The sequence below is a fragment of the Sphaeramia orbicularis genome, chromosome 17 (genome assembly GCF_902148855.1).
Source record: "Sphaeramia orbicularis chromosome 17, fSphaOr1.1, whole genome shotgun sequence".
NCBI classification, from domain to species: domain Eukaryota; kingdom Metazoa; phylum Chordata; class Actinopteri; order Kurtiformes; family Apogonidae; genus Sphaeramia; species Sphaeramia orbicularis.
In genome coordinates, this window is record NC_043973.1 from 11,526,110 (window position 1) to 11,538,932 (window position 12,823).

The 12,823-nt window shown below is 37.4% G+C and overlaps 1 protein-coding gene across 1 annotated transcript in view; it reads left to right on the forward strand.

Moving 5' to 3' along the window:
• The window catches only part of LOC115436861 (netrin-G1-like), a 213,176-nt gene that overhangs the window by 178,043 nt on the left and 22,310 nt on the right, over positions 1–12,823 (forward strand). The window contains exon 4 of the mRNA XM_030159828.1: positions 11,531–11,703. Within this exon, the coding sequence (XP_030015688.1) occupies positions 11,531–11,703 (173 nt within the window). The remainder of the gene's footprint in view (positions 1–11,530; positions 11,704–12,823) is intronic.

Sequence of the window (12,823 nt, forward strand, 5' to 3'; positions counted from 1 at the left end):
TTAGACAGTAGGTCTTGAAAATCTTATTTCAAGAAATCTTACCAAGATAATTTTCACTTGTTCCATTGGCAGATTTTTTTTTTTGCTTGTTTCAAGATTTTTTTTTGCTTAATTCAAGCAAAAAAATCTGCCAATGGAGCACATGAAAATTAAGATTTCTGACTTTTCTGACAGTTTTCTGACTGTGACCGTGTCTGGGCAGGTTGAAGCGTAGTAACGCACACGGTCACATGATCGGGTCAATCAAGATATGCCATCTCAGATATTTACCTCCGCCAAGGAGGTTATGTTTTTGCCAGGGTTTGTTTGTTTGTTTGTCTGTTTGTTTGTCTGTCCGTTAGTGTGCAACATAACTCAAAAAGTTATAGACAGATTTGGATGAAATTTTCAGGGTTTGTTGGAAATGGGATAAGGAAGAAATGATTAAATTTTGGTGGTGATTGGGGGTGGGGGGGCCCACGGGGGGGCTCATTTCCAACAAACCCTGAAAATTTCATCAAAATCTGTCCATAACTTTTTGAGTTATGTTGCACACTAACGGACAGACAAACAGACAGACAGACAGACAAACAAACAAACAAACCCTGGCAAAAACATAACCTCCTTGGCGTGGGGAGGCCCACGGGGGGGGGGCACTGATCAGCCTTGGCAGAGGTCTGCGCTCTCCGAGTGCTTCTAGTATATCCTGCATTTTATTTGAACTTGATTTTTACCAGGAAAAGTGTCTGGTTTTTTATTACAATGAAATATATATTGAATCATTAAAAAATATTTTTTATCAGTAATTTTTTTTTTTAAATCAGTTACTAGAAAATTTAGGTGAGCCCATTTGAATTCCAGGTGACCCCACGTGGGTTGAAAAACACTGGACTATACAGATGTGGATGCCTTAATGCCATTTCCTCCTGCTGTGTAAAAGTGGAGCCAAACTCTCACACCCATGACTCTCATCTGAAGCTGCCATATTGCTTGTTTGACACAATTTCGACCAAGTGCCTGCTCGGTAGAACTGCAGGGACACTGCACCCCCCCCTGCTGGTCATCTGATCAGACCCAGCTTTGTGTCTGAGGAACACTGGAGTGCATTTGCTTATTCATTACATCCAATAATTTATAGCTAACAAAACACCAGACAATGAAGACATTACAATGACAACAGCATAGAACAGTTCATCAAGGCTTCAGCTCAGAGACCCACTGTATGCACAGCTTTAGGCCAATAAGGCCATGGTGGGCTATAAATGAACTGTTAATTTTTCATTGATGCATTCATTCTAAAAGGACCTTCTTTAGGTGGACACGGAAAAGGTAGAAAAAAACATTGAGGCAAATATAGTAACATGATATCACTAATGCCAACTGATTACAATCATAACGATTTGAACACATAAAAGACTCATCAAATCCACTGAACAAGATCAAAATTATCTTTGGGAAAATGTATTGTACATTGAGTCTGTAGTTTGGCTTATGTATGTTCCACTGAATAATATGGAGGGGATTGAAGACCTGTACTGCAGCCAACCACCAGGGGGAGCCCTTTAGGAGGGGTACCACCCTGTCCATCTTTATATACAGTCTATAAGTTTGTGTCACCATTGATGATGTCACCGTATCAGTCAAGACCAGGCTGTAAACATGTGCATTTGCTCAAATAAATGGAAGAGCTGTGCTTAGGCGGTCTTAGTTATTAATCTTGACCACAGTTGACCAAAAATATATTCAGTAAACCAAAGCTCTGGAAGGTCAACTGTCAAATTCTAGCACAGTATACATTCAAGCTTTTTATTATCTGTAGCGTAGTTCATTTTAAAGGTGGATACTAAGACACAATAAATGAGACCTGAATAGATAGATAGATAGATAGATAGATAGATAGATAGATAGATAGATAGATAGATAGATAGATAGATAGATAGATAGATAGATAGATAGATAGATAGATAGATAGATAGATAGATAGATAGATAGATAGATGCATACATACATACATACATACATACATACATACATACATACATAGATTCAGTCTAAAGGACATCTGTGATTCTACCTGTTCTACTCAATAGTAAATCCATGTATTAAAACTAAATGAAGTTGCAAATTGCAGTGAATCGTTTCCTCTTTCAAAGTGTATCTGAAAGATCACACGTAGATCTTTCCATCTTGGTGCGCTATCGCCATGAGTTTCAAAGAAACTTTCTTTTCAGGTTCTTTAACTTTGAGGTTGTTATTTAATGAGTTCGGCACTCCTCTCTCGTCTAGAGTCAGAGATGCTAGGTGCTGTCACGAAGAAGAAAAGCAGTGTTAGACATAGTGAGCCTGTCAACACAGTGCCAAGCAGCCAAGAGAAGCCAAGGTTAGGAACCGCCAGAGGAGAAGACACAGGGCACTGCTGCTGCTGTCGACTCCGGAATATCAACCCAAGTTAACCTTATTTCACTCTACAATGGAGTTTTGTTTACAGCTACATAATCCTGCTGTATTAAAATTAGAAACTATATTTTTCACCATAACCCTAGATTCAATACAATAGCGTGGGCTTTTTCATTGTCAAACCAGTTTATTTCCAAATAGACCATGATTACTCTCATAATCAGCACATATTCAAACCTCTTGAGTGTCCAAGGACGACCATATCCAAGTAACAAAGCAGCCCTCTATGATACCCTCTATTATTAAGTAAAGGTTATAAGGTGAGGTGAAATTAGATTTGAATACACTTGAATTCCCCACAGTTATGTTTAGTTCACATCATAGATTTGTTTGTATTAGTCATGTACATATCCAGAAGGAGTGAAATAAAGGTGCTGGTCATATGAGCTTTCATACTCATGAAGCTAACCAACAGAGTTAAATGGAGTATCTACATAGCAGCCATGATAAGAGGTGGTGGACTTCTGTAAACCGTCCTTTACAAAACGTAGGGTCAGTCTCTGAAATGGGGCGCCCACTGGCAAAAGTCAATTACATAACAGTACTATGATATAGGAACTGATTTACATAATTAAAATAGAGGAAAAATGACTGTTGGCAGTGTCCAAGTCAGCTAGTCCTGTTTGTGAATGTTGGAGGTTGAATTGCTTCTTTTGTGGGTTTGTTAGTTAGTGACAAGCATTTATACAATTGCATTTAGTTAACATTGGTTTGACAGTTGAAAAAGTTTATGTTATTGCAGTTCTCAAGATATTTTTAGAATCAGAATCAGAATACTTTATTAATCCCAGGAGGAAATTATTGGATTACAATCAGACCATTCAAGTGTAATAAGAAGTAGCAGGAAAGAAATAAGCAATACAACTGAAAAAGACAAATATATACATACAGTATATAAAGCTTTACTCCTACAAACATATATACAGCTCTTATATATATATATATATATATATATATATATATATATATATATATATATATATATATATATATATATATATATATATATATATATATATATATATATATATATATATATATATATATATATGTATATATATATATACAGGGTGGGGAAGCAAAATTTACAATGAACATTTAGTTGTTTTTTCTCAGCAGGCACTACGTCAGTTGTTTTGAAACCAAACATATATTGATGTCATAATCATACCTAACACTATTATCCATACCTTTTCAGAAACTTTTGCCCATATGAGTAATCAGGAAAGCAAACGTCAAAGAGTGTGTGATTTGCTGAATGCACTCGTCACACCAAAGGAGATTTCAAAAATAGTTGGAGTGTCCATAAAGACTGTTTATAATGGAAAGAAGAGAATGACTATGAGCAAAACTATTACGAGAAAGTCTGGAAGATACTATTAAAGAAGAATGGGAGAAGTTGTCACCCGAATATTTGAGGAACACTTGCGCAAGTTTTAGGAAGCGTGTGAAGGCAGTTATTGAGAAAGAAGGACACATAGAATAAAAAAAAATTCTATTATGTAAATTTTCTTGTGGCAAATAAATTCTCATGACTTTCAATAAACTAATTGGTCATACACTGTCTTTCAATCCCTGCCTCAAAATATTGTAAATTTTGCTTCCCCACCCTGTATATATATATATATATATATATATATATATATATACACACACACACACACACACACACACACACACACATACAAATATACATTTAAAACACTCTAGTAAGACACAGAAAAAGAATATGTATTAGACTAGTGGTTTTCAAAGTGTGGGCTGCGGCCCTCTGGGGGCCCACCAAGGGGCACTAGGGGGACCTCAGAAAATTGGAGGAAAGGTAAGAAAAAAATGCAAAAGAAAACAGCATAAAAAAATAGATGCTGATTATCAAGGATTATTATGAATATACAGGCAAGACAAATTTATTTGTATAGCACTGTTCATGCACAGGGAAACTCAAAGTCCTTTACAAAGGCATTAAAAAAAATAAAAATAAACGCCAAAGGCAAAAGCAAGACATACAGGGTCGGATCTACTAAGATCCCATTTTGCGTGTACTAATTTGCGTGCACAATCTAGAATTTGGAGTGTGGGACTTAACCACGGTTTCCGGATGATTTACTAAGATTGCTTGTGCAAATTACAACAGGTGCGAAGTCTTGGAGACCGCCTTATTTAAATGAGGGTTTTACGTGCGCTACTGGAGACAATACACTGGAAAAACTACTGTGGGATACACCAGCACTAATGGGAACAGTGTGCTGAATGATCCAGATGCACAGAAATGTAACGTTGGAGGAGTTTTGTCATAGAAGGTATTGTATGACTCATTCATTCACATATCTGTAATTTTAAAGGTCGGGACGTGTGGGGGGGTTGGATTGACTGTCAGGTGCACATAACTTTGTCACACTGTAGCCTAATGTCAGTGTGTATTTTTAATCACAATCATCAGTAGTGAAAAAGAGTGTGTGTGTGTGTGTGTGTGGGGGGGGGGGGGCATACATCTCAGTTGTTTTTTCTCTTCCGTCACTCTAAAAATGTTCACACGAGGGTGAAAAATGCATCTCATTTCATCATTTCAGTGTCTCCTAACCACTTCCATGTGTGCGCAATTACACATCCAAACCGTTTGCACCTCCTTTTGACACGTGTTAAATATAGACGCAGTTTCTATGAGCAAAATTGCTTTTGGGTTTGATAAATCACTTTGCATGTGTTAAATTAATATATTTAGATTTTCTCCTCCCAGCACACGCACAATTGCGAGTAAACACCCCATTTTGCATATTCATTGTTTCAAACATACTAAGTGGATGCAGATGCACTATTTTGCACCTTTGAAAGACAGAACCCTTAGTGTGCACTGTTAGTAAATCAGTTTGTACATTTTTTTGCGAGTGCAATGAGTTTGCACACATTTTAATATTCGCAAACCTTTAGTAGATCCGGCCCACACTGTGGAAACATGTTAGTTAATAATATTCTTATGCTAAACAAATTCAATAATTATTTTATAGAGAATAAAAGTAGGAAAACACAATCTAGAAGACAATGTTTCTTGACATATTTTGGAGTATTGTCGGTGGGTTTGCAAAGGGGGGCCCCGGCCAGAAGCTAATGCTTTTTGGGGGGGCCTTCACATGGAAAAATTTGGGAACCCCTGTACTAGACAATATACTATCAATTTGATAGTTAGTTGCAAAAATATTGTCTGTAATTATAATAATGTGGTTATATTTTTATGTTTGTGTTCCAGGTAGGCACTGAATTTCTCATTTGGGTCAGGAATCCTGGGTGTAAATGCTAAAGAAAGACATTTTAGTGCAGTGTTTTACATCTAATTAAGGATAGGATACCGACGTGAACCAAAAGAAAGGAATTCTGTCCCATAATTCCTTCATGTGACCTCCCAAGAACTCAAGAAATGCTCAACATGACACATGACCAACCTGCACATTTTCATCTGTAAGTCAAAGCCACACTCTGCCTCTGTTTACTTCTGAACTGTCAAAGACATGTTACATCCATAGACCATGAACTTTATACTCCTGTTGTAAAATGATCAGTGAAGTGAAGATATTGTGGCAGCATAATGTATGATTATAATAATTTAATATATTTATAAAGTGCTTTTCTTGTCCCAAAGTGCACTATGCTCAGTTTGCATTAGTTATTTCCTCATTCTGAGTGTTGTTGTATTTCCAGCCCTTAGGAATGTCATTAATTTATGTTACTTCAGGCACAGATGCTTTAATAAAAGCCAGAGTTAAACTGCATCATCTCTCTCTTTCTCAGAAGTGAAAAGCAGCAAAAACAAGCTGGAAGTAAATATATTTGCGAGTTAAATAAAATGTTAAAAATCTACTTGGGGATTTTTTTTTTTCCTCAAATAAAGAGAAAATGAGAGGCAAATGATCTGACATTTAGAGACAGAAGAAAAATGATAAGATAAAAATATAAGAATAGAAAAAAAGATGAAAAGAACTTAGCCTGTTCAACTGAAAAAGACAACTTAATAGGTTTAACTAAATAAATGCCAAGTGAACACAGTTTTTTAATTATTAGCTTTTCTTTGTGTTGAATCAGATTCAATCAATCAGTCAAGTTTTATGTATATAGCACCAAATAATAACAAAAGTGTATTTCATGACACTACATTTAGAGCTGGGTAAGACAAGACTCGTAGTGAGTGATTAGTGAAAAGGACAAGACAAAGTCAGTCCTAGTCAGTTCATTCATTCATTTGATTCAGATCTGTAGTTTATGGAGCTGCAGGTGACTGGATTTATACTTTCATACAGACAGACAGACAGACAGACAGAGAGGAGAGAGGAGAGGAGAGGAGGAGACGAGCGAGAGCGGAGAGAGAGAGACGAGACTGAGAAGGAGAGAGAGGAAGAGACGTGGCCACCTCTGCAAACGTTGGAGGCTTCATGGAATGGATGAGTGTTTTTTGACCTGCTGGCAAGCTGGCAGCAGAGAACCACCGAGAGGAGAGAGGAGAGAAGATGAGAGAGGAGATGAAGAGAAGACGAGAGAGAGGAGAGAGGAGAGAGAGAGAAGGAGGAGAGAGAGGAGAGAGAGCGAGGAGGGAGAGAGAGAGAGGAGAGGAGGAGAGAGAGAGAGAGAGAGAGAGAGAGAGGATGATGAGAGATGAGGGAGATGAGAGAGAGAGAGGAAGAGAGAGAGGAGGAGAGAGAGAGAGAGAGTGAGAGAGAGAGATGAGAGAGAGAGAGGAGAGAGAAGAAGGGATAGAGAGAGAGAGAGGAGAGAGAGAAGAGAGAGAGATTTGACTTTATTGATCCTAAACTGTCAAATTATAGGTTTGTATGTCGCAGTTCACTGGTAGATTCAATGTTAAGCACATTTTGCATGAAAAAAATTAACATTTTTTAAATAAACAGATTTCATTAATGTGGGGCATTAATATGTGAGAGTGACTGACTGGTATCATGTATTCTCTCTTTTTTTTTTTTTTTTTCTAAAGTTTATTTGATAGGGACAATGCAAACATATACATAGTATAACTTGTACCTGTTACAAACAAGCTGTAGTAACTGATGATTCACATAAAGAGATTATAGCTATTGCTAGTTTCCATCTCCAGTCCCTTGTCAGGCGTTTAGCAGGAAAGAAAGAAAGAAAGAAAGAAAGAAAGAAAGAAAGAAAGAAAGAACGAAACATTTAAGGTTGCATAAAATGACAATGTACAATCACAGATCTTAAAAAAAAAAAAAAAAAAAAAAATATATATATATATATATATATATATATATATATATATATATATATATATATATATATATATATATATATATATATATTCTGTATATGTACATATATAAACAGGAATACATTTATTCCAGCCTTTCCATGTGCCTATGATGCACCTTCAGTACACTACAGTTTCAGACCCATATCAGTACCATCTGTCTAGTATAAGTTCACTTAGAATTTACATTTTTCCTTCACATCATGACGTCTTCCATCACACAGATGTACCTTTCACTCTATCCTCTCTTTTTCCTCTCCCTTGCACATAAATATAATCCAAAAAAACATCCGTTTCATCCTCTCTGAAAGAATAACATTTATTTTATTCCCACCTGAGAAAGTACAATTGATGGGGAGGACATAGAAGCTAAATGATCTGCAGTGTCTCCTGAGGGAGGGTCACTTGTTTGGGTAATGGATAATACCAATTGCTGTTGGGCTGAACACAGGATAAAAGGTCATTAAAACTTTATGAAATGTGCCTTTGTAATGGTGCCAGTTCAAAAGGCTGGACATTGGGGAAAGAGATCTCTTTCCTCTAGTGACCCAAACGGTGAACTGAAAAACTTTCTGATTTCAATATGACAATGCCAGCGGCAAAAGCATCACATCCCAGAGCCCCCCTGAGCCCATACCCTCCACTCTGTCAGCGTGCTACCTACACTGGTTGGGCCTGATGATCCAGATTTTGCTGGTTTTTAATTAAGTGGAAGGTCAAATCTCATCGCTCTTGACTTCAGGGAGCTGCTGCCGTCTGCATGGCAGAAGAGCTACACCCAGTCATTAATTTTATGGAGCAGGGGCTTTAATTGATTAAAAAGTTAAGGACAATGGGGAATGCATGGTAAAAAGCCCTGGCGTTTATTTGCTGTGAATTTGAGCTGATATTAAGGCGCATCTCTTAAGGCTGCCAATATTATGATGAAATTGATGAATGATGACAGGATTTAAAAGTTGAGTTTCATAAGATTGCTGAAGGTATGAGTGAAAATCATTATGATCACTGGAGGTGTTTTGAATCAGGTGCATCAAGCTGCTTTTGTGTGGATTTTCAATTCCTGCACTGGAAGTGGTTGGAATGCCAGAAGGTGGGTAAAAATTTGATTTGGAAAAATCACAAAAAGGTGTTTATTTCCACTAGTTGTCTCCCAGTCAAAACAACAAAGAAAAAAAAGAAAAAAAAGAGATGCAACACTTCTATCATTCCATTTTACAATAAAAGCCCCTAACATATACACTGTCACCTTCATTCACACCATGGTCACTGCTTATATTCATGTTATATAAGTAATATAAAGTGAACCAGTACTGGTCATGTTTATGACATTAATTGTGCTTTGTGTATGACTTATAATCAAGAGAGGCACAAATTCAGTAAAAAAAATCACCATAAATTCACTATACTGGATTGTTTTATTACATGGAGTACGGGTGGGGGCAGAACCTATAGGGAAGCAGCCATTTTGGCCAGAAGTGATGTACCATCGTTGATTTCAGGTGATCAGTAAAATGTCCCCATGGTGGGATGAATAAAGTCTTATCTTATCTTATCTTATCTTATCTTGTCTTTTCTTTTCTTAAACAAGCAGCAGTCAGTGAGCCAGACTGAGTGGAAAGGGCATGTTCGTGCTTGTTGTTTGTGCAGGTGTAAGCTTTACACTCCACCATTGTCCTAGAGACGTGGCCCAGCACTGGCCAGTATGTGTCATCTTAGACTGGTGTCTGTGCATGGGGTCAGTGACCAGTCCATCACAGCTCAGGTAATCAGAAAATACAATGAATCACTACCGGTGCTGGAACAGCCTGTGAAGTAGGAAACATGTCACAGACCATATCTGACTGACGGAGCAGTGATCTAGTACTCCCACATGCATGATAACAGGCTATAAAAACAGTTACCGGACAGAACCACTAGTATTATATGTGATCTTTTGAAACTGCAAGAAATCAAAATTCACTACAGGTACCCTTTAAGGTTAATAACAGGGATATTTTTGACAGATGAGAATTACACTGCATTAAATACAGGTATCTCTGACAATTTAACAAATTTAATGTATTAAAGTCAATAAAATATCTGCTTTTAGATCCTGTGACTGCTCCAAACTTATACTTGTCTCATGTCACAATCAATGTATTTTATGAGCCGTTAAAGCTTCAGTGTGTAAGTTTTTGTGAAATTTGTTCTTGGAGCTGCTCATTTGATGACATTAGATAACTCCACATTAATCATCAACCAGTTTATTGGCTATTTATCGTGGACATAGATAGTGGAGACGTTCAGTTATTTATATTTTTTACTAAAAAAGTCTATTTTTCTTCAGTTTTCTCTGTTTTTGATATAATAACCTGCAACTTTAATCTGAGCGTTTATGAAAATCTGCATGATTAGTGAATTAAATATATGAAAATACCTCATTTTCGCTGACAATAAATTACAATAAATGGTCTTAAATCACTTAAAAAAGGTTAAATATAGAGACAATCATTCAGGAGCTGCCACAGAAGTAGCACTTGGTCTTTATGGGTTAAGTTTTTTTTTTTTTTTTTTTTTTTTTTTAGTTTGTCTTCAGTCATGTAATTTTTCTTTAACAACAGGGAACAGGCTATAATTCTCCTTGTTTCCCGCAGTTATCTATCATTAATGTGAGATGTCACCGCGAGGCCAGGAAGTCAATTAGAATGGATGTATTTTTGACTGGTGCTGTCATTTCTCTGGCTCATGTTCACTGGTAATTGTTGGCCGTCCCCGGCTTCTCGGTCTCAAATGGGAGAATACTTCTCTCGGAAGCACTTTGTAAAAACAAACATAGGCATGATGTGAAACCATGAGCCGTCCAAAGCCCCGGGGACGGGTAGTGTGTCAGATCCACTCGATGGCTCCCCACCCCCAAGCGTTTCTGAACCAAACCCGTCAGCTCCTAAGAACCTGAGGTCACCACTTGTAACCTTTTACCCTCTTAGGAGTAAAATCAAATACGGGGAATTATATTTGGAATACACATGGAATATGAAACTGTAAGATTTTATTACAATGACAACAAACACAGCCTGTTCAGCCTCTGATAGAGCGACTCACTGGGAGTAAACATGATCATCAGAGAAATGAAAAGGCTTATACACTGAGAATGTACACTTTGACTCTGCTTTCAGTCACGACTTCTGATTGTCTTAGACTCACACGATCTGTAGACAGTTTGTTCTTTCTATACAAGATTGGAAGGAGAAGTATGCTCTTTATATATATGGTCAAAAGCAGGGTCAGTTTGGTTGATTGTTGAAAGACGTCAGGCCTTTTCTTCTGTCTTGTCAGGAGGATCTGTCAGGTCTGCTTCTGTTCTGTCTAATAAACCAACTCCACCGACCGGTAGGGTTTCCTGCCTGAAGGCTCCCTCGCCAAACAAGAAACACAGCAACTTTGAAAAGAAAGAAAAAAAGCAAAGAAAACTCAATCTTTTTCAGCTTTTCTTCATACTATCTTCTCTCTATTGGATCTCTGTTTTGTGCTCAATTAGCGAGTCACACAGACTGCCTTCCATTTAGCTCTTTGAGTGGCAAAACTGACCTTTTTCACATCTCCTTGGAGGCAGCGACAAATGAGGCCTTGTTTTTTTTTTTTAAAGGATAGCATAATGACGCTTTGTAGAGGTGCGATTCAAGTCAGATAACCCACCGGGATTTCAATTTACCCCTGTCAGAATTTTGAAAAGCACAAATAAACATGTAAGCAAGGGCAGACTTAGTGTATTCCCTCCAGAAGGTATTGATTCAAAGGGGTTCAGAATGATACCCATTCATGTCCCTGTCTTTTGTTGTTATCTTTCTGTCTCAGGTGCAAGTGCAACCTGCATGCCAACAGCTGTGTGTTTGACAAGGGGAAGCTGGGCTGTGAGTGTGAGCACAACACCACAGGGCCAGACTGCAGCCGCTGTAAGAGGCACTACCACGGAAGAGCCTGGAGTGTGGGCTCCTACCTCCCAATACCCAAAGGAACGGCAAATATATGTAAGTAGAAACACAGATGGATCTTATTTATGATTGAGACTGCCAGGCAGGTTATCGGCACCGTCTGCCGCAACGTCTGCTCTTCCCCAGCACGAAAAACATGTTACCTATCATCTACACTGTAAGCCCGGAATTTGTATTTACTAAAATGCTTTAATTACAATGCACTTAAATGATTTAAGTTTTATGACGTTACTATAAAATGTTAAGTATATTCTATTAATTTATAGACATAGTTGAAAGTACGAAAAAGTTTAAGTTGAATGGAATTAAATCACTAAGTTTTAGTCATGACCACACCTTTTTATCTTCGCATTGCATTGTGGGTATTAGGCATGTTGTTGAAAATGTGTTATTTTTATGTGCAGGAGTTCAGCAGGGTTGTGGTGTTAGTGTTAATTTGGATTTAATGTGTGTATGGCAGTGTTTATTGGCCTTTTTGTGTTTGTTTTTGTATTTTTGTAGAGCTGCACCATGAGTCAGAGCCAGAGGAAGGACAATGGATTTACTGTTCATCTAAGACTATTATTGTATGATGGAAATCTTAATGTCTTCTAAAAATAAAAGTAGAGATGTCCAACAATATCAGCCCACCAATATTATCAGCCCAATATTTGCATAAAAATGTAATATCGGTAAATATCGTTATCAGCTTTTTTGCCTATCATTAAGACCGATAAAATAATGCCTTGATTTCGCCGGCATTTACCGACGCGTAAATGAAGCAGTGTTTGTAGCTGAAAGAAATGTGCAGTTTTCAAAACTGTACAGTAGAGTTGCCACACTGTAATAGACTCATGGAGGGAGGGAAAGAAAATAAACAAATATGGCATTTTTTCCACAACTTAAGTTGAAGTATGTATTCTTTGCACGGACAGTGTTTACATTTTGAAAGCCTTGTTGCATTTGAGAATGCATCCAATGGGGCATCACAATAAAATTAGGCATGATGTGTTAATTCCATGACAGGAGATATGTAATGTTACCTAAAATTAGTTTAATATCCCACATATATCGGCAGCGGTATCGGTAGATATCAGAATCGGAAATTAAGCGTTGGACAATATCGGCATATCGGTTTTTGGCAAAAAAGCCAATATCGGACATCCCTAATTAAAAG